At 40.3% G+C, this 26,612-nt stretch overlaps 1 protein-coding gene across 3 annotated transcripts in view; it reads left to right on the forward strand.

Annotated features, from left to right (window-relative positions):
- The window catches only part of LOC6032897 (multiple epidermal growth factor-like domains protein 6), a 128,100-nt gene that overhangs the window by 92,437 nt on the left and 9,051 nt on the right, over positions 1–26,612 (forward strand). For 2 of the 3 annotated variants that reach the window (XM_038261604.1, XM_038261607.1), the window contains 6 exons: positions 2,166–2,420; positions 6,312–6,992; positions 11,731–14,718; positions 14,776–15,240; positions 15,304–15,546; positions 15,605–15,732. In XM_038261604.1, the coding sequence (XP_038117532.1) occupies positions 2,166–2,420; positions 6,312–6,992; positions 11,731–14,718; positions 14,776–15,240; positions 15,304–15,546; positions 15,605–15,732 (4,760 nt within the window). The remainder of the gene's footprint in view (positions 1–2,165; positions 2,421–6,311; positions 6,993–11,730; positions 14,719–14,775; positions 15,241–15,303; positions 15,547–15,604; positions 15,733–26,612) is intronic. The other variant, XM_038261606.1, reaches the window with a different exon arrangement.

Here is a 26,612-nt window from a genome sequence, read left to right on the forward strand (position 1 = left end):
TCATCGCTTCGACTATTTTTTACTGGCTGTTTGTGTGCTGCGAATGTAAAAAGTTGTGTCCTTCGAACGTTGATGCAATTTTTCCGCACTTTTACGGCTGCTGTCGAGCGTGTAATTAAGAGCCGGGCTCTTGAGTGGCAAGTATCACTTCTGAAGATGGAGAAGGGGATGACGGTCCGTAATCCAGGACCACCAATCGTTCTGGTCACGGTGTGGTTTGGGTGTGGATGGATGATAACCAAATTTTAGAAAGTTTTTTGAGCCTGAATCAAGGAAAGTTGGTTTAAATCCATCATCCATCAAATTTGATTATTTTTGCCTTCCAATACACTGCACTCTAACTTATTATTGAGAGACCTTTCCAATAAGTATTTTTTCAAAGATTTAGTTACTCTATTTTGAGACAGCTACTCAAGTGTGAGATATGCTGGGTATACGAAAAAAAAAACAATTCCAGAAATCGTGGATTTTGTTCATGAATTTGAGAACCACGAAGTGATATATTTACGCTTATAATGCAAATGCATCATACTCATGATCCTGAATAAATTCCTGCGTGGTTCTTAAATTAGTGAACACAATTCACGAATTTTTGAATTGATTTTTTTCAGTGCATTTAAATTTTATCAAAACTTTATTCGAAATTCATATTTTGAAAAAATAATGTTTTTTTTTTTATAAAATTTCATTGTACAAACGCATACAAACATTTCACGAGATTTTTTTTTTCCTAAACAATTAGATTTTTGAAACTATTGATTGTAAAGCAATTGTACCAATATTTCAATGCATTGTAATTTTACGGATTTGTTTAAAACTTCGATTTAAAAATCAAACAAAATCTGGATCATAAAAATTCCTCAAAGATTATAAAGCGTTTATTTTGGTAGATCTCATCATTAAAATGTAATCTAGTTTCAATCGACCTTCGTGATTTCGAGTTTTGGCTAAAAATCGTTTTCTTTTTATTTTGAAATTGCTGTTTTTTTATATCTAAATTAATTTTATTTCTTATTAAGCAAATTATTTGATTCATAATGTTCTAAAAGTATTATGAACGATCATCTCTTCTCTGTTTTGTATTTTCTTTTAATTTCTCAGTACAAAACACTGACTACGTCTATTTTTGGATAAAATTTCAATGTTTTCAGCAGAAGAAAGAAACAAAAATAAGATAAAAAAAATAATAAAAAAGTTCATTAGATTTCTCCAGGATCCAAAACTACCCTTATTCTACTTGAAGAGTTGTCAATTCTTATATTCGAAAAACAACTTCTCAAAAACCAAATTTTCATAACTAAAAGAAAGAATATTGTTTGGCTCATTTTTGTATCAGATTTTTTTGTAGGGTTTTTGTGTCTTTCAAAAATGTTCTCAAACATTCCTGTTTCCAGCTACTATAAAGCGTTTTCAACTCATATCAAGCAATAAATAGCTTAATGAAGTGTAGTCAAATTCAAAATTCAGGTTATTCGAATAAAAACAGTTGTTTGAACTATATGGTAGCAAAAAAAAAACAATTTTAACGTGTTTTCTTCTCATGATAACCAGAAGTTGATATCAAAACTTTTGCAAACCATTTGTTTTAAAATATGGAGAATTTGCAAATAAGACGGAATTAGGATCAAGTTTTCAACTTGCCAAAATATAAGAAGTTTTGTTTCTTAAAAAAAAGACAAAAACAAAAACTTATATAAAAATTGTAATGATTTCTTAAGCTACTTTAATAGTTTTTTATGAAATTGTTTTTTGTCAACAAATTATATTTGTTTTTTTTATAGGTGGTGCAGTTATTTTATCCTTGAAATTGGATTATTTTGAATTGAAAAGAAATGAAATTCTCTGTTTGATTTTCTTTTCAAATGTACTTATGCGTCTTAAAATTTTCAATGTCCTGTATACTTTTTTCAAGCAGTGACCCACCTTGCTCCGTGAGATGAAATGCTCAAGTACAAATGAATAAAATCTTTCGCCCTAGTTTTCGCGAATTATTTTACACCGCGAACAATTTATTCACGCCATAAGCAAATTAACACCTCTAATGACTGGTTTGTGTTCCTGTGGCTTCTAATGAGTCCCTGCTCGGGAGCGTCCTGATGAAGATGAAGGCTGGTTACAAGGTCAATTTCCCCTCAAAATTAACATCGCGTTCCATTACCGTGCAGATGTCAACGAGTGCCTGCTGCGAAACGGCCACGGGCCCTGCCAGGACACGTGCATCAATCTGTGGGCCAGCTACAATTGCAGCTGCCAGGGTCTGCCCGGAACGCGTCTGGCTGTGAACGGTCACAGCTGCGAAGACGACGCCGGCGAGTGTCCCAAGGCGGGTTGTTCCCACCAGTGTCTCAGCACGATGGGCAGGCCGTTTTGTCTCTGTCCGGTCGGGTTGCACCTTGGCGATGACTGGAAAACCTGTGAAGGTAACTTTCTCTCTCTCCCTCTCTCGCTATTTCTGTCTCTTTGGGAGGTGGGAACTCTCGTCACTACGCGCTGCTGCTGTTCTGCTCAAACTAATCGCCGATTCCATTATGAATATTCACCAATTTTACGTGAATCTCTTCGGGCTTTGCTTTGGAAGTAAACACAAGGAGAGCATTCACCGCTTTGCTAACTTTGACTTGGGCCAACAACATCCAAATGGTCCGATCGCGCGGGACTTCATCTGCATCGAAACTACATTCTATCGGTTGGTCATAAATTATTCATCCCCAAACATTCTTCCGTGCTTTTGTTATTCAAACGCGCTCGCTGCACTGCAACTGGCACAGCTTGGCTCTTAGTGGAAGGTAGGCTTACATGATTCATAGAACATTCGCTTCAAATAATTTAAAAAAAATCGAAACCGATTGCTTTTGGTACTTTTTCGACGCATAATAAAATTTCATATTTTCCAAGATTGGCCTGTTTTCCCCATTTCACGGTATCAAATGTTCCTGGTTAAACAAAAAAAGCACACGTTCTCGTGGCGCATCCCTCACAACGCCTTTCAGGAGCTTCCGGAAAAACCAAAACCCAAGCAAAAAGAATTTCACTTTTCATCAAATCATCACCATAGAAAAAAAATCTCACATTTCTACCATGCCTACGGCGCAGTGCCGGGCTTTGATAATGAACAGCGGCCCTGACTAAACGGTCCACATGGTGGCGGTGTGGATGGGATGCTGCCAGTCAGCCACACCACGGCTAGCTTCCGGGAGCTTTTTTTCCTCTTTTTTTTGTGTGCGCACTTTCGCAGGGTTGCTATCACTCAGTGCAGCATGCTTCAACCAAACAAATGCCCCCCTCCACCATGTTTTTAACGACCCAGATCATGCCTCTCCGATGGAGTTTTATATCGCTAGTCTATCTTCGAGAGCGTGGTCTATTTGGGCATTTTCCCACTGTTCAAAAGTTCTCTGTTTGACGCCATCACAAAGGCTTGGCGAATGTTTTGATGCCAAGCTGCTCGTGCTCTCGAAACCGCTTTGGAAAATATTTCACTGTTTAAAAATTTTAGCCGCCCAAAGCTAGATCGGGAAACAAGCCACTGCGTTTTTAGAATAGTTTTGCACCAGTGGGCGCAATTCATGCATCATTCGTTTGGGATGAAATGTGAAAAATTGTGCTCAGACAATACAAACATAATTTGTGTTATTTTTTTTTTCGTAGAATAGGTAGCCCAGAGGTAAAATAGAAAATGTAAATGCTGAAAATAAGTCGATAATAACACAAACAACAACATTTCTTTATATTTTTTAAATTTTGTCCTTTCGTTATTTTGTTTGGTGACTTTTCACCTCAATTTTATGTTTAATACATTGTTATAGTTATGCTACTACAAAAAATTGGCAAATTACACTGACCTACACCCAAAATTCAGAGTCGAGATAATCGTTCTCTCAAAATTTATTGAGGGCTCAGTGCCAAAATCGATAGAATAATGGTACCAACTCACACCATCATAACAAATGAGTTCATTCGTTAGTTGAATCAATAAATCTCCAACAAGTGTCATACATCGACTTCTGACTTCTTCTTGGTCACCAAGCTGTGGTGGCCGAGGCAGCTAAGTCATTGGATTGGTTTGTCAAAGGTCTCTGGTTCGATTCCCGTTGTCGACACTTTCGGTTTTTTGTTTGACGGATGAACTTTTTTTGCAAATGAACCTCGAGAAAATAGTTCTATCGCCCATCTCGAACTGTGTTCTCTGCGTCCGTGAATGGTATCTCGACTCGAGACCATCATTCTCTCGGACTAGCGCTGCCAGTTTTGGGTGTACACAAAATTACAAAAATGACCGCGAAGGTTCAACTCGAGGGGAAGCATGAAATTTGCGGTGCATGAAAACAGATAAATTTCTTCAATGCAATGTTGATCCGGCCTTTTATGGCATTTAAAAAAGTGAAATAAAATGAAAAATAGCTTTTCAAATGTTATCCATTTAAGATATGTAATACATTTCTTTTAGCAACATTTTAGCCATAATCGGTCCAATTATCTATACACACTGAGGGGTGTGATTGGACCATAAAAAATGCTGAAATTTGTATGACCCAATTTCACTCCCCAGACCCAATCCCAAGTAACATTTTTTTCAGGAGTTCTACAAGAGCTCTTCAAGATAGCTACAGCATAGCAGTTTGGACCGCGGTAGGATAAAATTCTCTTCAAAACTTCTTCAGGAGTTTGGAAGAGTACTTGAAGAGAGTTTTACCCTACCGCGGTCCAAACTGCTATGCTGTAGCTATCTTAAAGTGCTCTTGTAAAACTCCTGGAAAAAATGTTACTTGGGAATTTCACCCCTGATGACGGTAGCTTAAAATATATCATTTTGTGACCATAAAATCATTTGAAAAATATAATATAATTCACACAGGATTATGTTTGTCATCATCAAAATTGGTGATAATAAGCTTATAAAAAAATAATTTTTATATGGGTGAAACCACATTTTCTGAACATTTCTTATCATAAGCTACAAATTTACGGAAGACATAAAATCGACAAAAACATCTCTTCAGTAAATCAAAAAATGAAATATTTTCATTTGACTTTTGTATGGACTTTACTAGGTATAAGGATTGAATAGACAAATAAGATAAATGCTAAGTAAATAAATCAAATTTCAAAAACGTCGAGAATTTTCGTCCAAGAGATGTTCCATTAGGGTGTAATATGGTTGTATGGAAAAAAATAAAGTTGTCCAAATTTAGCGAGTACAGCAACTTTTCAGTTCCGTGTTTTTTGCTCGAATATCACGTTTTAGACGAGTTTTGAGGACGCTGTATCTTCTTTCAGGGACAAGCTAGCACCATACTCTCTTCGGGAAAGTTGTAAAGCACCTTCCAGAGCATCCGAATATAAATCCGGTTTTAATACAGCGTGAAACGTGGATTTTATAAATATCAAAATCCAAAATAAATGTTTTTCCCATACAAATTCCCATAGAAAATTGAATCGCTTTGCGCAAAGTGAGGACTAAACCAATCGTTCCCAAACTTTGGGGAGTTGTTTAGGACCCCAAAAGGAACTGAAAAAATGCTGTGCTGGAAAATCGATTTTGATATTACACCCTAATGTTCCATTTTACTTAAAAATAGCTTTAATCGATTATAAATTGATCTATTCAGTTATTGTTTCTGTTAAGAGAATCTTGAACCCAGTGTTCAAAACTGATATTTCGGTCAAAAAATGTTCTAAACTAAACCACTTTTCAAACTGTGCCTTCCTCTTCACATTCACTGAATTATTCGTTCGTTTGATGAGCGCAAAACTTTTACGCCGTGTGGTGCGCGTCCGTCGATGAGCTGCACACAGATCTTCGGTTGTGCCTCGAAAATATGCGAAACTTTCGAACGAATGGGAAATGTGGGTGAGCTCAAAAATTTCCCGCCCTTTTACGTGGGAGCTTTTTTTTCTTCTTCTTTCGACTGACTTGACTTGACTTTTCTTCGCTGATGCGCGCCCGCGCGAGCTTTCGTTTTTCCACAAAAGCGCACTCAATGGTTTGTATTTATAATTTTGCGCGCACACAAAATACTTTGCGAAACTCGCTGAAATTTATCTAAAGGAGAAGTAGTGAGCCGCACGTGTTTATGCGGCGCAGGCAGAAGGAGCTAAAGTTTTGTATATTTTTGCAGTTCGCGGGGGTTTGCCACCATTAACTTGCTATGAAGCTTGCTTTTTTTTATAAACTGCTTTCAGCTTTTCTGAAATAGTTTGCAACGCTTTTCTTTCCTTTTTTGATTGCTCGTAAATTCATCAAGCTTAGCATGTATTCCACTTCCTTGAAATCGATGCATTTTCACGCAAAAACCACTGTTTATCAACAGATATCAACGAGTGTGAAGATCCATCCATTGCTGAACAGTGCTCCAATGGTTGTGAGAATACCCACGGTTCTTACCGATGTTTGCCGGAGGACGATGACGAGGAAGATGAGGATGACGAAGAAACTGCGCCAGAACCTGACGTGCCTGCGCCACCCACAACGGAAGCGGTCCCAATCGAAGAGGAGCCCAACAATGAAATTTTGCCGATTGAACACGACGATGAGGACGAGAACGAGGACGACTACGACGAGGAAGATGACCGATTGGACAATGAGTTGCTGCCACTTCCGTCTCCGCCGCAAACGCCGGAAATCGATCGATCAAAGATTGAAGATAGGCTGAACAATGAGGTGGAAATTCATTCACAGCATCCCCACCGGCATCATCACGGCGAGGAAGAGCTGCTGGAGTCCTCCGAAAATGATGAGTTTGACGAAGAAGAGGAAAATGAAACCGAACCTCCGAGGCCGCCTCAAATTTCCACCACAGAGTCCGCCGTCGTTGTGGTTTCGACGGCCGCTGGTGGGGCTGACCAGGATGAAGGGTCTAATGAAGAGGACGATGATGATACCGATGACTATCTGGAGCCCGAGCTTCCGACGACCACCACCACCACCACCACCGTTCGTCCAATTACCTGCCGTGAGGGGCTCAGATTAAGCTCATCCGGTGCATGTGAAGGTTAGTACACGAACTTTGATAGTGTTACGTTCTATTTTTGTTCCTTCTAGTTTTTTATATGGCCTCCCTCCGAAGTACTTGCGTGTGCTGCTGGGTTTTTTTTGCTCCTTTTCGCAACTCTTATCTCACTCCTGCTGACTTTAATTTATGATTAAAGTTTGGCCTTGGCCGGGTGCGACCATAACGTATCCACCGAGCGCAGTTTAGTGAAACAGTGTTGCCAACACATTTTCCGTTTTTTTAATGTCCAGCTTTTTACTGATTATTATGTTTATGTGTATCATCAAAACAGTTGATGAAATTATTAAATATTTAAATAGAATCATTTGTTCTGCCATTAGGTCTATTCCCATACTTGCAGAATTCAGCAATTCTGCACAAAATCGTCAGCAGAGCATTCTCGTACGGAGTTAAAAGGATTTTTTTTATATTTTTTTCTATCAGATTTAAGCTTTTTAATCATATTGGAGCCAAAAGCTTTTTTGGGCTTTAATAAAATGCTAAAAATTTTGGACTAAAGAAAGGAAATACATAGATGGAAATGGATTTTATTTGCATTTTTCGATTTGACTCAAACTATGTAGGAGCCTTTCCTATGAACAAAGAAGTTATTTTGTATCATTGATTCACCCATACAAGTCTCCATACAATTTTGGCAGCTGTCCATACAAAAATGGTACATAAATATTCGAAAACCTGAAACTTTTCAAAGAATTTTCCGTTCAATTAGGCCGATGCAAATATTTTTCAATGTTTTTGTCCCACGGCTCTGGCTGGATCGAAGGGGGGGGGGGGGAATAACAAGCCATAGTCTGAACATTTGAATGTAGTGTTTTAAAATGCATTTTCAAAAAAAGTAAGATTTGACGAAAACAAAAAAAAAATGTCAAAAAAAACGTTTTACGATACTAAACATCGACCATTTTCAAAAATTCAAAGGGCGTTTAAATCAACCCAAACAATCTAAAAAGGCTTTTAAACGGAGGACATTCTAAAATGCATTTTGAATCAATTTCAGCTGATGGCACTTAAATTATCATTGAAATTTTGATGTTTTAAAAAAAAATGCCCCCTGATGTTACGGGCCAGCTTTGAAGGGGTGAGATGACAAAAACATTAAATAAAATTTGTACCAGCCTTAGTTCTGGAGTTTTTTTTAAAGGTCCAATAAACCAAATTTTCAGTTTTTGCTTTTTGGGTGTTTTTGAACACCCCTGACTAAAGGCGGTTTCAAAAAAACCCAAAAATCAAAAACTGGTAATTTGGTTTATTGGACCTTTTCAAAAAAAACTCCAGAGTTGTTTTTGACAAAGTTGTAGGTATTGGTGAGGACAATTCAGAAAAAAGGCACACAGAAAAAAAATATGCCGATTTTTAAATAACTTTTTTTTTACAAAAACTCAATTTCCCCAAATCTATATTTTTTATTTGTGTTATTTTTTGTATGTTTTATGAGACAAAACCCCGCAATTATTGCGCCATAGAACAGCATGGGAAAAATTTGCCGTCGAGTTATAAACTTTTGAAAAAGTGTGATTTTTGGAATAAAACATCGAAATTTCTTACATTTTTTATCTCAATTTTTATGCACATTTGACTTTACAAACTAAAAGTATTTTGCACAATTTTTGATAAAGGGCCCCGTTTTAATGACATGGCCACCGAATTTTTGAATGCAGTGGAATATTTCTAGTTTTTCGATTTTTAAAAATAGTGACCATGAGTGACATCTTCTGAAAAAACATGAGTTCTGCAAAATTGGTTTTAAATTGTCTAAGAGACATTTCAAAAGAGTTAAACATTCAATTTTACGCCCATTTGGAATTTAATTTTTGCTTCTTAAATTTCCAAAATGTTTTTTCGAAAATATCTGATTTCACGAATGTTTCATTTTTAACATTGGACATATGACCATAAGTTGCTGACACATCGACTCTAGAAAATGAAGAGTTGTTTGGGTGAGACTTAAAACTTAAATTGGCGTTAGCCTCAAATTTCATGTTTCTTTTTCTTTAAGCCGCTGTATCTCAGTAACCAGAGGTCCAATTTTCAATGTCTTAGCCCAGCGATTCTCAACCTTCTTCTAGGTCGGACCCCCTACCATGCAAATCAAGTAGGCCCGGTACCCCCGTTGAGAATCGCTGTCTTAGCCAATTTAATAGCAAATTTCTGAACCTTTCAAAAACATATATTCATAAATGATCACTCATGGTCACTATTTAAAAAAAATAATAACTGCAATTATAGCACAACAATGCTTAAGGGCTGGGTTTGTACACAAAGAGTGGATCTTGCTCACGCATTTGGCATGAAAGGGATATACTCTTTGTTTATAAACCCATGGCGGCCCTTTGGCATTGTTTTGCTTGAAATATTTCGCTGAAATCAAACTTTCGGTTTCTATACTTGGAAAACGGGTCACTTTATCAAAAAATGTGTAAAGTACTTTTCGATTGCAAATTCAATTTCACATAAGAAGTGAAGTCAAAAAAATTATGCATGAAATTTCGATCTCGGCCTTGGCCGCAATATTTTTTACCATTTTTTCTCTTGAGCCACAGAGACTTTTGAAAATAGTCAATCGAAAAATCAGCTATTTTTTCCCGTGTACCTATTTTTTCTGAACAGTCCTCATCATTACCTTCAACTTTGCCGAAGACACCAAATTGATCAGAAAATTCGCCATCGCCAAACTTGTGTGGAGACTTGTTTTTTTTTTTGTCACAGGGAGGCCTCCACAAAGTTTGAGCGAATTAAAATATACAAAAAAAATAAACTGATCGAATTCGTAGAGAATTTCTCCATAAATAAATTTGGTCCATAGAGTTTGCCGCATTTTTTTCAAATCAAGAAATCAAGAATAAAAAATACAAAACAAAAAAATCAGGAATACAAATACACCATCATGAAATATCTAAAATTTTCAAGAAGAGCTAAACTACAGCTAAAATATTATTTTTGCAATTCCGTCGTGAAACTACTTACTATTCCTGTCATTCTTGAACGACGAAATAGCCTACTTTTCTGTACCAAAAAAATAACAGAATCGAATAGCAACACTTTTCAAAATAAATGCTGAAAAGTTCTACTTTTCAGCACTGAATGGGTGCTGAAAAGTTGAACTTTTCAGCACTTGTTTCGAAAAGTAACATTTTTCAATTTTTTTTTGATTTAAACGATTTATTGACAAAATACATGAAAATTTGACTTTAAATTTCACTCAATGTTTGTTTTTCGGAATTGCGAAAAATGTTGTATGGAACTCGTTGCAAAACTTGATTTTTTCAGCACTCGTCGTATTCATCCAACTCGGTGAACCTCGTTGGATAAATGTACGACTCGTGCTGAAAAAATCCTCTTTTTGCAACTTGTTGCATAAAGTACTATTAAAATATACTTTTCATTATAAAACCAAAACTTCTAACACTGGTCAATTCTTCTTCCATGCCGTTATCAACTTTACCAACACGTACCTACCTATGTAAGGGGTTCCGACTTGTTCTAGAGTTGTTCCCGTTCTCGACAACATCGAAACGGTTTCACAACGGCCCAGCGTTGCCTCTTTATCCCAAAGAGTCCTCACTGCCTGAACAACACAACAACACACAAAACGGGGATAAAAAGCACAAACACTCATTCTACAGAGTGTTTGGGAGGTCGCGCGTTTCGGCTAATTGAATTCTGTACAACCTCGCAGCATTCCAACTCTGCTGCGTCGACGTTCCTGGGGAAAAAGGCTCTCTCTAGATACCTTTCCGGGACACTGCCGTTTACTGCTGCCGGGGTTTGGTTTTCAGAACCATTCCGGGGTTAGTCTGGTGGCCCGGTTATGTGTAGATTGAATTCCGTCCGACGGTGCAAAATCTGTGGCATCGTGGTGAGGAAGGGGGAGATTCCCGGTGACATTTATAAGAGTCGTTGCCGTTCTCGGTCGGTTCTGGAAATCCCGGAAGCTAGCAACATACCGCCGAGCATGTTAATTGTTGTTGTAATTTGTAACTCTAGCACTCTGCTCGCTGCTGCGACTGGCAGTGGCGCTCCCCCTGGTGTTGGTTCGGTATTTACGGTTCCATACCGATAGCGGAGTCGAGGCCTCACTGTGTCTCCCTGTTATCTCCGCAGGAGTCCCCAGGAATGTCGCGGATGTTTCCCTGTTGTTTGCAATTTTGTAACCAGCGCTAGAGACAACCATCGCTGTTCCGGTACCGTAGGGTGGGGTTGCTTGTAAATCAGTTGACATTACTTCAAGAATTGAGTATCATGCGTCTGCTTCAAATATCAAGTCTAAAACTACTCACTTGAACAGTGTAAGACTACAAACAAGAACGAGGTACTTGTACTTTCGAACAGATTTGCATGCTGCAAATTATCGTCGACATTGTGAATGGCAGGAAGAGATTATAACACCACAGCAGCATGTGGTGCTGCTGCGAGGGGGCGGCTTAAAAATGGAAACGTTATTACAGGATTAGAGCATCCTGAAAACTTGCAATTTGGCTCCGATTTAAGCGGCGTTAACCGGTTTATGAATGAGCGGGGGGTGAACGGATAATTACGATTTTGCCGAAAATTATGTTATTATTCCATTATTTCATGAGGGGAGGGAAATTTACGGGAAATTCCGCTCAAACCGTAAACAATCGGCAATGTCGGCAGCAGCGCTAGCGTGAGGGAGGCTCCCAACCAGTTTACCAGTGTTTATCTGCAAATTAAAATAACCTGAAATTTATAACCGCAGATATCGACGAGTGTGTGGAGCAGGATCATGGCTGTGACTACTGCCGAAATGCCTACGGTGGGTACGAGTGTACCTGTCCGGCAGGTTACGAGCTGGCCGACGATGACAAGACCTGTCAGGACGTAGACGAATGCGCGACCTACGGCGAAGACGGAGAAGACTACGATGAGGATGGGGAGGCCAAGGTGAGCATTTGTTCGCACGACTGCGTCAACACGGTAGGTTCGTTCGAGTGCTGGTGTCCGGAAAACTTCCACCTTAATATTGATGGGAGAACTTGTGTGCGGGATTTCTGCGCCGATTTGTATGAGAACCCAAACAAGACCAGATGTTCCCACGAGTGTAAGGATGGCACGGAAGGGTTCGTGTGCGGTTGTCCGGAGTTTCACATCCTGGACGAGTTTGACCAAAAGACTTGCAGGAATGTGTACAGCTGTGGTGAAGAGTTCAAGAAACGGTGCAATCCGGGCGTCTGTCGGATGGTCCAGGGTGGAGACTATCGGTGTGAGTGTCCCGCGGGATATCAACAGCATGATCACAGCTGTCACGATATTGATGAGTGCGAGCTGGGACGGCACATGTGTTCGCACGATTGCCACAATACGGCTGGAACGTATGTGTGCAGCTGTCCACGGGGTCTTAAGCTTTCGTCGGATGAGCGAACTTGTGATGATATTGACGAATGTCTCGAACAGGAAGATGAAGATCTCTGCGGAGATCTGGAGTGCTCCAACACTTACGGCAGCTACAAGTGTGTCTGTCCGGAGGGCAAAGAACTCGACGAGTACGGCATCTGCAGGCAGATGGATCTCTGTACCACGGACAACGGAGGTTGTTCACACATTTGTACCTTCTTCAATCGGGAAACGTACTGCGACTGTCCGGACAGCATGGAGCTAGACGATGGTGGCAAGACGTGTGTCCCAATAAATGAATGCGATCTGAACAATGGAGGATGCTCACACGTGTGCAATCCAGAGTCGGACACACTTTGCGAATGTCCGGATGGATTCAACCTGGGTTCGGATGCTCGAACCTGTCACGATGTTAACGAGTGCCATGAAGACAACGGAGGTTGCCAGCAGAGTTGTTTGAACTTTGAGGGTGGTTACAAGTGCGGATGCTTCGAAGGATTTGAACGGTCGGATAACCGATCTTGTTCGGATGTTGACGAGTGTTCCCTGAACCAGGGTGGGTGTGACCACCACTGTCACAACACGGAAGGATCATTCCACTGCTCGTGTCACAGTGGATACCAGTTGACTGAGAATAAAAAGTCATGCTTGGACATTAACGAATGTGAATTGCACAATGGAAACTGTTCCCACACCTGCATCAACCTCCTGGGAGGTTATCAATGCTCGTGTCCCAAAGGTCAGTTCCTAACAGAGGACGATCACTCATGTGAGTTTGTCAACGAATGCGAGCTAAACAACGGCGGATGTTCGCACACGTGTCACTACGCCCACGGTGTGGTCACTTGTCACTGTCCGAAAGGGTTCGAATTGGAGCGTGGAAACTACAAGACTTGCGTGGACATCAACGAATGCGGCTGGAACAATGGAGGATGTTCGGACTCGTGCACCAACTTAGCGGGAAGCTACGAGTGTTCATGCCCGAAGGGCTACGAACTTGGAAGAGATCACCACACTTGTCACGACATTGACGAGTGCATCGAGAACAATGGCAATTGCTCGAATATTTGCATCAACTTGCTCGGAGATTACAAATGCGCATGTGAAGCCGGGTATGAACTTGAGGAAGATGAGCAAACGTGTCGAGATATTGACGAATGTTCAACGCGGTTCCACGATTGCTCGCACATCTGCGTGAACGTTCCGGGAACGTTCGAGTGTGAGTGTCCTGCAGGATACATACTTGGACGGGACAAGTATACCTGTGAGGATATCAACGAGTGTGAGACCCTGCCGGATAAGGGTGGTTGCGAACATCACTGCATCAATATGCCAGGCTCGTACCGTTGCGGGTGTGAAGATGGTCATCGGTTGGAGTTGGATAACAAAACCTGTTCGGATATTGATGAATGTTCGGATGAAAATAAAAAGTGTTCGCATGATTGCGTGAATCTCAAGGGAGGTTTCGAGTGTTCCTGTCCAGTGGGTTTGCGACTAGATGTTGACGAGGTGACCTGCGTTGATATCGATGAGTGCAAGATCAACAGCTTCAACGGGGGATGCTCGCACATTTGCGAGAACCTGCATGGGAGTTTCAAGTGTGAGTGTCCCAAAGGGTGGCTTCTAAGCGATGACCAGGCAACCTGTGAGGATGTCGACGAATGTTTGAACCTCAACGGCGGATGCAGTCAACGCTGTGTTAACCTTCGTGGAGGCTATAAATGCGATTGCAACGCTGGATACTCGTTGATGGCTGATAACAAAACGTGCGAAGTAAGCAATCCATGCGCCTTAAGGAATGGAGGTTGCCAACATACCTGCAGTTTGAAGAATGCCTTACCCGTGTGTTCCTGCCGAGAGGGATACGTGCTGAACAAGACCAACATGGCCACGTGCGTCGATCATGACGAGTGTCAATCGCCCAACGATAACAACTGCCAGCAAAAGTGCGTCAACACTGAAGGATCGTACCGTTGCGAGTGCTTCCCAGGGTTCGAGCGGAACGAACTTGGGCAGTGTCTGGATGTGAATGAGTGTCTGGAGAGTAATGGTGGATGTAGTAAGAACGCCCGGTGTATCAACTTGGCCGGAAGCTTCCGGTGTATGTGTCCTCCAGGGTTCAAAATAGGCAAAGATCGGAGGACGTGTTTCGAGATCAAGGATCGTTGCATGATGTTGAAGGCGCCGAAAAATGGAGAAATGCGATGTTCCAGATCTCGGCACAAGGCGCAACTGTTCTACCGAACGAGGTGCTCAGTTTGGTGTAGCAAAGGATTCAAGCTTGTTGGTCCTTCTACGAAACACTGCAACGGAACGGGACACTGGGATGACGAACGTGAATCGCTGTGTGTTCGTAAGTTATTCGAAGTGTTTTTTTAGATAGTTTGATAACATCAATTTCTGTTTATAGCACAATCTTGTCCGCGTCTGCATCGTCCCGAGCATGGAACGATCCTACCGGTAGCTTGCATGTCCGGAAAGATTTTCGCCGGTGAGCGATGTGTCCTGCACTGTAAGCCGGGTTTCAAACCGGTTGGCAAGCGAACGGCAGTTTGCGACGGCGAGCAAAAGTGGACACCAACACCGAACCTGCAGTGCGTTCCGCAGACCACTCCGTCTCCGGCGCCCATCAAACCGTACATCCAGTGTCCGGCGGATGTGCACGCGGTACTTCCCGTGGGGCAGTACACAATGAAGGTCAAGCTGGACCAGCCCAAGACAAACGTCGATTGGTTCCGGTTCGTTGACGCTCATCCAGCTTGGGGCAAACAGCTGGAAGCGGAGCTACCCGCCGGAGAAACGGCCGTCACCTTCCGAGCCAGGAGTCCCAACTCTCCCACGAATGACGTGTGTCGAGTTTTGATAAAGATAAGGGGTAGGTTTTGCGTTCTTTTTGAGATTTACTCCTTTTGTAACACCTGATATGACCTTGTTTCAGAACGAAGACCGCCTCAGGTTGTCAACTGTCCGGACTCGTTCAACGTGCAACTGGAACGTCAGGAAACGTCTCGGTCGGTGTACTGGGTTGAACCCACCTTTGAGACTGAATCCGAGATCAAGCAGTTGTACAAATCTCACACGCCCGGTCAGCTTCTGATCGCGGGAGTTCACTACGTCAATTATGTGGCGACCGATGACGATGGACTAAGTTCCAAATGTAGCTTTGGAATCACTGTCAAGGGTGAGTACAGTGGAATAATGTTGGAAGTTTATTTGAAGTAACTTCATTTACATTACAGCATCTCCTGAGCCCATCGAGCCCAGAAGGACAGCGTACCGTCCGCTGGAAACAAATCGGCTGGAGAACCACGATTCCTACCTAATTTGTCCGGGCAAGTCACCCATCCGAATCGATTCCAACAATCCTGTAAGTAGATTGCACATTTTTCTGCACATTCTCGGGCACGGTCACCACCGCCAACGCCACCATGATCAGCCTCTGCACGACCATAACCAAAGCCGAAAAACTACCAGCCAAAGCCACGTGCCATTATCTAAATCTAATCACGGTGATGGTCACATCACCAGCCATCGGCCATCGACCGCCATCGATGTCACCACCGAGAGCAGTTCATTGCTGTCCACCACCGCCACTACGCTCAAGCCTAATCACACAAGCAACAGCATAACTCCTGCGGCAAACAAACAAACCCATCGACCAAACCATCACTTTCGCGGCAATGATCATAATCATAATAATCATAGAAAACAGATCCTCCCAACGTTGACGGCGTCGACGACTGTAAAGTCTCCCCTCCATCGGCATCATCGTCCGGGGTCAACTTCGACCGTGGTCCACATTTGGGATTGCTCCGAAGAGGACGGTGACGATTATGACGATGAAGAAGCCGGGGACGATGAGGCGGGGTCCGGCAATCATATCGCAAATCAAATCGAGCACACGCGGTACTTTATCGACATTTACCATCACTGGCTTGTGCACCATCGCCATCATCATCCTCCGCGGACCCATTATTGAGTTGAAGCTACTTTCCTAGCGCTACATATTGGAACATACTCGCATTCCCTCCCCGTATCCATTACGCTGACGGCAGTCATGTGCCAACTGTCCATCAAAGTCCGCGGGAAGCTTCTGCCAAATTGGCACATTCCACGGAAATGATGTGCTGGAAAACAAGTTGAAAATGAATATGGTTGCATCGTGTAACACGAAATTAATTCCAAAAATCAGGCAGGCCCATTGCCGATGCCGTTGAAATGTTTATCCTTTACAATACATACTATAAATTCTGCATCTGCAGCATTCTGACCGACTGGGCACAACCAATCTGAGAATTGATACTATAATAATTGTCATCGAAAAACAAATTGATTAAATTACAACTTTCCTAAATTAACTTAACTTATCTTAATTCATTACAACTTTTTTAAGGAACACGCTAAAAAATTATAGCGTTAAGATTAAAATTAAATTCAACAGTACAGACTCGATTATCAAAAAATCAGACAAGCAGAATGATTCTTAGTAACACTTAAGAAAATTTTTGGGATTAACTCAGCTACCCAACAAGCCAACGGTTTTTTTCTTAATTCGATTATTCACAGATTTGGTTATCAGAACAGATTTCAAGAGTTTTTTTTAATAGATCTTATAAACATATGGAAGACAAAAGCTTATAGGTACTTTTGAAAAAAAAACTCTATATTTTTCCCGGTGACTTAGTTTATTGGAACCTGGACTGTGTATCATACTTCATCATCATTAAGTGTCAACGTTTAAATTTATTCAATAAATGTATCATAGTTTCGCTATTAACTCTTTTCCACTTTTCTAAACAAAATTATACCCACCGTGTATCATTTTTTGACTTAAATAAGTTCCTATAAGAATAGTTCACAATGAAACTATATTCACTTCCCAGAGATACTATGTTAGCAAACAAACAGTCCAAAAAAAATCTAATACTAGCTATTTGATTTATTCATATCAAGTTAGATTACAATCTGGTCGGCAACTCGTCAGCCAATCAAACCTGGGATAAAATATCCAGTAGCACTCCACTGCTCGTTATACATTGATCGGATCCACACAGAATGTGTGATTGACTGACAACCCGACCGTTGAAAGCACCATCAGCCAGCAAACAAACAAATCTACAAACCAACCAGCCAACCCAGCCCAGTCAGTGGGTGCCCCTTTCTGCCATCTCTTTCATTCACATTCCCAGCATTCCAAAAATAATGTTTGTACATATTTCCCATTCGCCCTCCTCAAAACAAGCTCACATTTCCCATTTTGATGAGTGTCTATCGCGATGCTTTCCGTCTGTCCTTTTGAGCGAGAGCAAGAGATGAAAAAAAAATCCAACCCGAACCCACCAAATTGAGTCGTATTGATTTCCGACCTGTGCCACACCGTCACACAGGCAGAGTGAGAGAGTCGTGTAATATGTAGCAAACACATCGTATCAGCGCATAAATTATGCGCGCCCAGCATCAAAACTCATCAACCCGTCCTATAGATAGCGAGGTATCGCTCGCAACTGATGACGATGAGATTCTCCCGCACGAAAATATCATCTATTCAAAGACGATCGATTTTATGTGTTTGATGTCACTCAACGCTTGGCCGGCGGCGGCGGTGATGAGAATGACGCAGTGACACATTTGCTTGACTGCTTATAAATTTTAGAGGTGATGACTTGTAATCATAGATTGGCCCCCAAGAGCAGCTGTGCAGAGGCATGGGAAGCTTTGAATGGGTAAACTTAAAGCTGAATCGTTACAAAATATAACTGTAACGAGCATAACATAACTTTAACATAAATTATTATAGGGTTGAAATATTTAGCTAGTATAGTTTGGTAAATGATCAGTACGGCAGCAATTTTTCACAAAATGTCTGAATTTACGATTGAAAAAAAAGAGCAAAAGTTTTTTTAAAAAAAAAGGCTGTTAAATATAAATTTAACACATTCATATGAAGTAAATTATTTTATGTTACATAAAAAAATCGGATTTCCAAAATTTATACATGAAAAATCAATCAAACCGTGGCCATCCTGAAAACATATTTCCAGAACTCATCTAAGAATGCAACTAAAATTAAATCTCACTGTAACTATACTGTTCCTGTTCGCATAAATGTCCCATTTGCACAATCATCAAGCTGAGAAAAACGCTAGTGAAGTTTATCTCACACATACGTGTTTAGTTGTTTTATTTATATTTTTAAATTTTGTTTATGCACGAGCCCCTGCTGAAAATATTTCCAAACTATTTCAAATTGTAAATTAGCACGCAAGTTGCATTTTTATGTTCAGCCAGAGTTACCAGGTCAAAATTAGGAAAATCTGGCAAAGTATCGATCAAAAATCTGGAATTATCTGGCAGACGGAGGGAGTATATGAATTAAATTAATTTTATGACCTCAAAATTTTTTGATTTACCTTCTTTCTAAGAAAAACCTGTTCTATTTTTTCTGATTTTCAATTAAATTCAATTATTTAAATCAAAATGTTGCTCTAAATGGGTATGAACTGAAAAATCTGGCCAAATTTGGCCAAATCTGGCACTGAGAAGGTTGAATCTTTACTTTGGATGAAACCTGAAAAATCTGGCATTCTCAGATTTTTCTGGCAACCTGACAACCTTGTGTACAATGAAAAATTGAATTTTGAAGCACAATGTTTATGAATGAAACAGAATTTTAAACTTCCTTCAATGCCAAATATCATCATTTTTGATAAATTTTGTCGTATTAATTACTTTATCTTAATAATTCAGGTTTTACAATATTTCACAGAAAAATAAAATTAAATTGAAAACTCCAAAATTTTCAAAAAGATTTTTCCGAAGAGATCAGTTGGCATTACAAAATTAGGGGCTGTTTGGGTTAGACGATGAAAACTTCAATATTCCAATTTGTTTATTTTTATCCATTAAATCTCAGCGACTTAGCCGAAGACACCAAAGCGCTCAGAAAATTCCTTTCACAATGGTTGTAACATTTAGAAATTTATTTAAAAGTGATTTTGATAAGTACTTTCCATAACAGGGCTGATTGAAGGCACGCTGTAGCACTTTCGTTATTCCATTTCAAAGATTGAAAGCTAAAGTGACAAACTCTGTATCTGATGAATCATAAAATTCATGTTTTGGACAGATATTTTGTTTCTTTTTAATTACAGGCTTCATCGGAACGCACGAGAATTGACTAATAGAGAAAACGATGATTTCGCATTACACACAAAGAAAAGAGTTCGCATAAAAGTAAAAAATATTCATGAAATCGGGAACCAGGATTGTACATAGTATTCCTAACAACGAAAAAACATATTTAGAAATTTAACAACATACCGGTCCAACTTTCTGCTTATGCAAACAGTTCTGTAAAGTGAAATTAATCTTTCCAAGAAGAGCCAATCATTTTGTTCCAATTTCGAGCTCCGAGAGTATGTTTCCTGCCTGAAAGGTACACGCAGCAGCTAGCCAATTTTGGGGTGCGCCAAACAAAAACATTCCAAAAATAGAGAAAAAACATTCCCATAACATTTTCCCCATGGGAATTGGACGAGTTTTGCTGTTCGGTATAACGTTTTTTTGGCACTGGTTCAACTTCTCATATTTTTCCAAGCCTCCCCCGGAATCGGCCCCAATAATAACACATCCCTAACTGGAGGGGTACGTTTTCAAAAGTATGTTTATAAATATATTCTGAAATGCTTTTTTTTTTGCTTCTCAACTAAAACGGTTAAGCGCGTGCTTCTGAGAAGGATAAAAGCGAGTCGAGTTTTCACATGCAGAATCAGCATCATCCTGCCAGCCAAAAATTGTTTGAATAGGCCGCACTGAAAACTCTTCTCGATTTTTGCTAGTCATCAGGTGGATCTGTTTAGTGGTTCCGGATCGTTGGCAGCAAGACCAAGAGCTTTGTGATTAAGGTTAAATGATGTGTGCGAGGAAATATTGTCCCGGCGAGGAACTCTACTTCGCAGAGTTGAAAATTTGCGAGCACGATAAATTCAACCCTTTGCCGGGTTTTTTATCTTGTTCGCCAGACCTCGCCACATTAACTTTTATGTTCCAAGATGGTGCAGTGCCGAAAGGGGGTTACTTTTCTCCACACGTGCTAAAAGAAGAGTGGGACCAATTAACTGTGTGGGCTCGGCAAATCGTTTGTTGGTTTGTCGTTGGTCAGACCAATTAAGTCCTCCCACTCCAGCTCCCCTCTCCGAACCTATCGGGACTGACGATTGCGGTGCCAATAAATGTCGATTACCGATGCCAAAAGCCAACATATTTTTTCCAACCCCGACGACTGCGCTAGCCAAGGGTGGTCTTAACACATCTTGTTTGATTATTATGATTATGATTATTGTATCGGACAACATAATTGCCGGGTCCAGTTTATGGTTAGCGAAAGTGGACGGAACCGAACCAACAAAAAATAATCTCCCAAAAACTCCCGCGGCAGCTGTTACCAAGAGTGAGATAAAAAGTCATTTCCCGCCAACAACAAAAAAGTGACCCAATTTAGCAAAACAGGACGATCATTGCCAATTTGCGGGGTGATTTTTTTTTTTTTTTGTTATTTTATTTCTGCTGGTAATCCGCGATTCAATGTCACTAAAATTGAGATATCAATCACCGGATATGGCGCTGCGAACAGTGTTGCCAGTATTCACAAATCCAACCGGAAACACTGGCAGCACTGCTTGATGAAAAGCTGCCGTTCTGATGAATTTCCAATTGGACGCGTTTGTTCGTTTGCTGCTGCAGGAGTTTGAAAAAAATGAAAGAGAGTTCAACGTCGTGTGAAATTTTTAAACGTTTTGTGCATGTTTGTATCGATATGAGTGTGTTTGTGTGTGCGTGTGGCAGCATCCGAAATCATTGCACGTATAGTGACAGAAAGCAATTCATTTTAATTTATTTAGCATTAATTTATTCATTTCCACTCATTTTTTTTACGTGTCGTGTGTGTATCTGAGCAGTGTTTTTTATTGTGACGAAATAAAAACTGTTTTCAGTGAGTGCTTGTGATTGTTGTTTTTTTATTATTATTTTTGAGTGGTCCAGTTCTGCAAATAAAAAAGTATTTGTAGCACAATGTTTGACGATGTAAAACATAGTGATTGTGGTGGGATGCAAGTTAAAAGTAGTTATACTGTTTTAAAAGTTGAAAATAAATATGACAATGTAAATTATTTGTTTATTAACTATCTGCAAGTTATCGTTTTCATATATACAAATTCCAATAATAGGAATAAAGCGTGATTCGTATTTATTATTCATAATTCCAATGATATTAATTTCAGCACAGTAGCTATCGACGATTCAGATGGCATCAAAGTGTTCGGACAAACCAAATCAAACGTTCGGTAATGACTATTGATTTCACTACTCGACAAAACAAAACTTGTGTCAAGGGATTGACGATATCTCATCGGTTCCTCAGAGCAAAGGCATCCCCGAATCCGATGCAATCGACAGAATTTGATTTTATGTCCACGCGGACTGATGCGAATGTGGTAAATTTTTTAACATAAAAAAATCGAACAATTTAAAAAAAACTTGCGTCTCCTCCCAACTATATGAGCCATCTACAAAAATATGGAGGCGCCTGGTGCATAGTCATTTCCTTTAAGCACAACGGAAACAACCAATACAAATGTATAAAAAGTTGTCAAGATCGGGGGTCCACAGCTAGCATTTTTTGTACGATTATAAGAATAAATATTAAAAGTTTAAAATTAAAATATTTGAAAAACATTTTTTTTAAATATATTTGTTTACTAAAATTTTATGTTTCTCAAAGGTCTATGGGTACTTCGGGATGTCCATGGTAATCCAAGGACTCCCTAGAGTTAAGATCTATGAGTCTACCGCCGTAACAAGCAAGAGGTCGTTGGATTTTGACCCCGGATCATGTGCGTATAGCATCAGTGGATATGGTAGACTACTATATGAATGTATTGGGATGTCCATGGTCATCCAAGGACTCCATGGAGTTAAGATCTACGAGTCTACCGCCGTAACAAGCAAAAGGTCGTTGGATTTTGACCCCGGATTATGTGCGTATAGCATCAGTGGATATGGTAAACTACTATATTAATGTAATGGGATGTACATGGTCATCCAAGGACTCCTGGAGTTAAGATCTACGAGTCTACCGCCGTAACAAGCAAGAGGTCGTCGGATTTTGACCCCGGATCATGTGCGTATAGCATCAGTGGATATGGTAGACTACTATATTAATGTAATGGGATGTACATGGTCATCCAAGGACTCCCTGGAGTTAAGATCTACGAGTCTACCGCCGTAACAAGCAAGAGGTCGTCGGATTTTGACCCCGGATCATGCGCGTATAGCATCAGTGGATATGGTAGACTACTATTTGAATGTAATGGGATGTCCATGGTCATCCAAGGACTCCCTGGAGTTAAGATCTACGAGTCTACCACCGTAACAAGCAAGAGGTCGTCGGATTTTGACCCCGGATCATGTGCGTATAGCATCAGTGGATATGGTAGACTACTATATGAATGTATTGGGATGTCCATGGTCATCCAAGGACTCCATGGAGTTAAGATCTACGAGTCTACCGCCGTAACAAGCAAAAGGTCGTTGGATTTTGACCCCGGATTATGTGCGTATAGCATCAGTGGATATGGTAAACTACTATATTAATGTAATGGGATGTACATGGTCATCCAAGGACTCCCTGGAGTTAAGATCTACGAGTCTACCGCCGTAACAAGCAAGAGGTCGTCGGATTTTGACCCCGGATCATGTGCGTATAGCATCAGTGGATATGGTAGACTACTATATTAATGTAATGGGATGTACATGGTCATCCAAGGACTCCCTGGAGTTAAGATCTACGAGTCTACCGCCGTAACAAGCAAGAGGTCGTCGGATTTTGACCCCGGATCATGTGCGTATAGCATCAGTGGATATGGTAGACTACTATTTGAATGTAATGGGATGTCCATGGTCATCCAAGGACTCCCTGGAGTTAAGATCTACGAGTCTACCACCGTAACAAGCAAGAGGTCGTCGGATTTTGACCCCGGATCATGTGCGTATAGCATCAGTGGATATGGTAGACTACTATATGAATGTATTGGGATGTCCATGGTCATCCAAGGACTCCATGGAGTTAAGATCTACGAGTCTACCGCCGTAACAAGCAAGAGGTCGTCGGATTTTGACCCCGGATCATGTGCGTATAGCATCAGTGGATATGGTAGACTACTATATTAATGTAATGGGATGTACATGGTCATCCAAGGACTCCCTGGAGTTAAGATCTACGAGTCTAGCCGTCGTCGTCGGATCCCCGGATCATGTGCGTATAGCATCAGTGGATATGGTAGACTACTATTTGAATGTAATGGGATGTCCATGGTCATCCAAGGACTCCCTGGAGTTAAGATCTACGAGTCTACCGCCGTAACAAGCAAGAGGTCGTCGGATTTTGACCCCGGATCATGTGCGTATAGCATCAGTGGATATGGTAGACTACTATATAAATGTGTTGGGCTCCCTGGAGTTAAGATCTACGAGTCTACCACCGTAACAAAAAAGAGGTCGCCGTTTGGCTAAAGTGGTAAGCAAGGACTTTTGTTCATCGTTCAAACTTAAATATTTCGATAACTTTACATCGATTGTAGATCTTAACTCCAGGGAGTCCTTGGATGACCATGTACATCCCATTACATTCATATAGTAGTCTACCATATCCACTGATGCTATACGCACATGATCCGGGGTCAAAATCCGACGACCTCTTGCTTGTTACGGTGGTAGACTCGTAGATCTTAACTCCAGGGAGTCCTTGGATGACCATGTACATCCCATTACATTCATATAGTAGTTTACCATATCCACTGATGCTATACGCACATGATCCGGGGTCAAAATCCGACGACCTCTTGCTTGTTACGGCGGTAGACTCGTAGATCTTAACTCCAGGGAGTCCTTGGATGACCATGGACATCCCATTACATTCATATAGTAGTCTACCATATCCACTGATGCTATACGCACATGATCCGGGGTCCAATTCCGACGACCTCTTGCTTGTTACGGTGGTAGACTCGTAGATCTTAACTCCAGGGAGTCCTTGGATGACCATGTACATCCCTACACATTCATATAGTAGTCTACCATATCCACTGATGCTATACGCACATGATCCGGGGTCAAAATCCAACGACCTCTTGCTTGTTACGGCGGTAGACTCGTAGATCTTAACTCCAGGGAGTCCTTGGATGACCATGTACATCCCATTACATTAATATAGTAGTCTACCATATCCACTGATGCTATACGCACATGATCCGGGGTCAAAATCCGACGACCTCTTGCTTGTTACGGCGGTAGACTCGTAGATCTTAACTCCAGGGAGTCCTTGGATGACCATGTACATCCCATTACATTAATATAGTAGTCTACCATATCCACTGATGCTATACGCACATGATCCGGGGTCAAAATCCGACGACCTCTTGCTTGTTACGGCGGTAGACTCATAGATCTTAACTCTAGGGAGTCCTTGGATTACCATGGACATCCCGAAGTACCCATAGACCTTTGAGAAACATAAAATTTTAGTAAACAAATATATTTAAAAAAAATGTTTTTCAAATATTTTAATTTTAAACTTTTAATATTTATTCTTATAATCGTACAAAAAATGCTAGCTGTGGACCCCCCGATCTTGACAACTTTTTTATACATTTGTATTGGTTGTTTCCGTTGTGCTTAAAGGAAATGACTATGCACCAGGCGCCTCCATATTTTTGTAGATGGCTCATATAGTTGGGAGGAGACGCAAGTTTTTTTTAAATTGTTCGATTTTTTTATGTTAAAAAATTTACCACATTCGCATCAGTCCGCGTGGACATAAAATCAAATTCTGTCGATTGCATCGGATTCGGGGATGCCTTTTCTCTGAGGAACCGATGAGATATCGTCAATCCCTTGACACAAGTTTTGTTTTGTCGAGTAGTGTTTTCGATCACAATATTGTTTTTTTTAAGTCACTAAGTGGATTTGCATGGTTTGTTAGATTTTTTGGAATATAATTTAAAGTTGAATACGATTTGATTTGCGATTTGTGATAATTTAATGATTAAAATTGTTATTTATCATCACGTGAAAAAGCTACTTCATTCAATCGTAAAAGCTCGTGTGCTTTCGGAAAGGCTTCCCCCTTTGTACAATAATTAAATCCCAACGAACGTCACCGTATTGTTAGCGCTTGAATGTGACACATGAATGGCAGCTACATTACGTTAAAAAAAAAGAGCGAAACCCCTCAAAGGACTTGGGAAGGAACAAAAAGAGTTCACGTGTTTGTGTGAGTTTGAGTGAGCGGTTTACCTTAACCAATTTTAATTATGCTTCAATCAACAGGTATGATGGTAAGGATGCAAAAAGTAGCATAGAGTATTGTACTTCTTTTTGAAGAAAAAATAAGAGTTGGGGGAGTGCTCATCAAACTGCACGTTTTGTCAAAAATCGCCATCCCAAACTTTTGAAAAGTAATCTTCAAGTTTTTGTGATAATTTGCAAACATTTTCAACAAAAAAAAACGCAAGCTACTCGCTATAGTTGGCTTTCCGGAGAAAAAAAACTTTCAACAGTTACATCACGATAACAGATTTGAAGTAATCGCTGAAAAACATATCTCATCCTTTCAATCTCTGCCTGAGGCATCAGTTGGTCATATTACCCTTTCTTCCACAGAAATAACGAAAAACCAGCTACCAACGAATGTTGCTGCTTTTGCTGTTGTTCATTTTGCTGAGCTAACTTTTGCTTCTTTCTTAAGACTTTACAATGTTGCTGTGCTGCTGATGAATTCTCACTGAAATCGGCCGTGTCCTCAAAAGTTTGATCTTTATTTTTTTTAATTTGGCTAAAACTTGATGAAGAGGTCTCTTTCGCCAAAACAGCAGATTTAGCATCATTTGTTCGTCGATACATTTTTTTAGTTTTAAAATGAACATACATTAATGGAACTCTTGAGTAAGGGTTTTCTGGTCGGTTTTGTGCCTTCACCAAAGTTTCAAGTAATGGTATGGAGAATTTCTTTAAAAATGATTTTTTTTATGGTTTAGTTACATAAAAGATAAAACTTTTGAGCATTTAAAACAAATGGTAATTTTTTTTCCTGGAACGTTTTTTTAAATATACTTGGTTTTATTTATTTTCATTGCAAAAAAAATGTTTTCCAAAATTTAACTAAGATTTCATTTTCAAACATTAAAAATT

This window comes from Culex quinquefasciatus, chromosome 3, assembly GCF_015732765.1.
Source record: "Culex quinquefasciatus strain JHB chromosome 3, VPISU_Cqui_1.0_pri_paternal, whole genome shotgun sequence".
Lineage (NCBI taxonomy): Eukaryota > Metazoa > Arthropoda > Insecta > Diptera > Culicidae > Culex > Culex quinquefasciatus.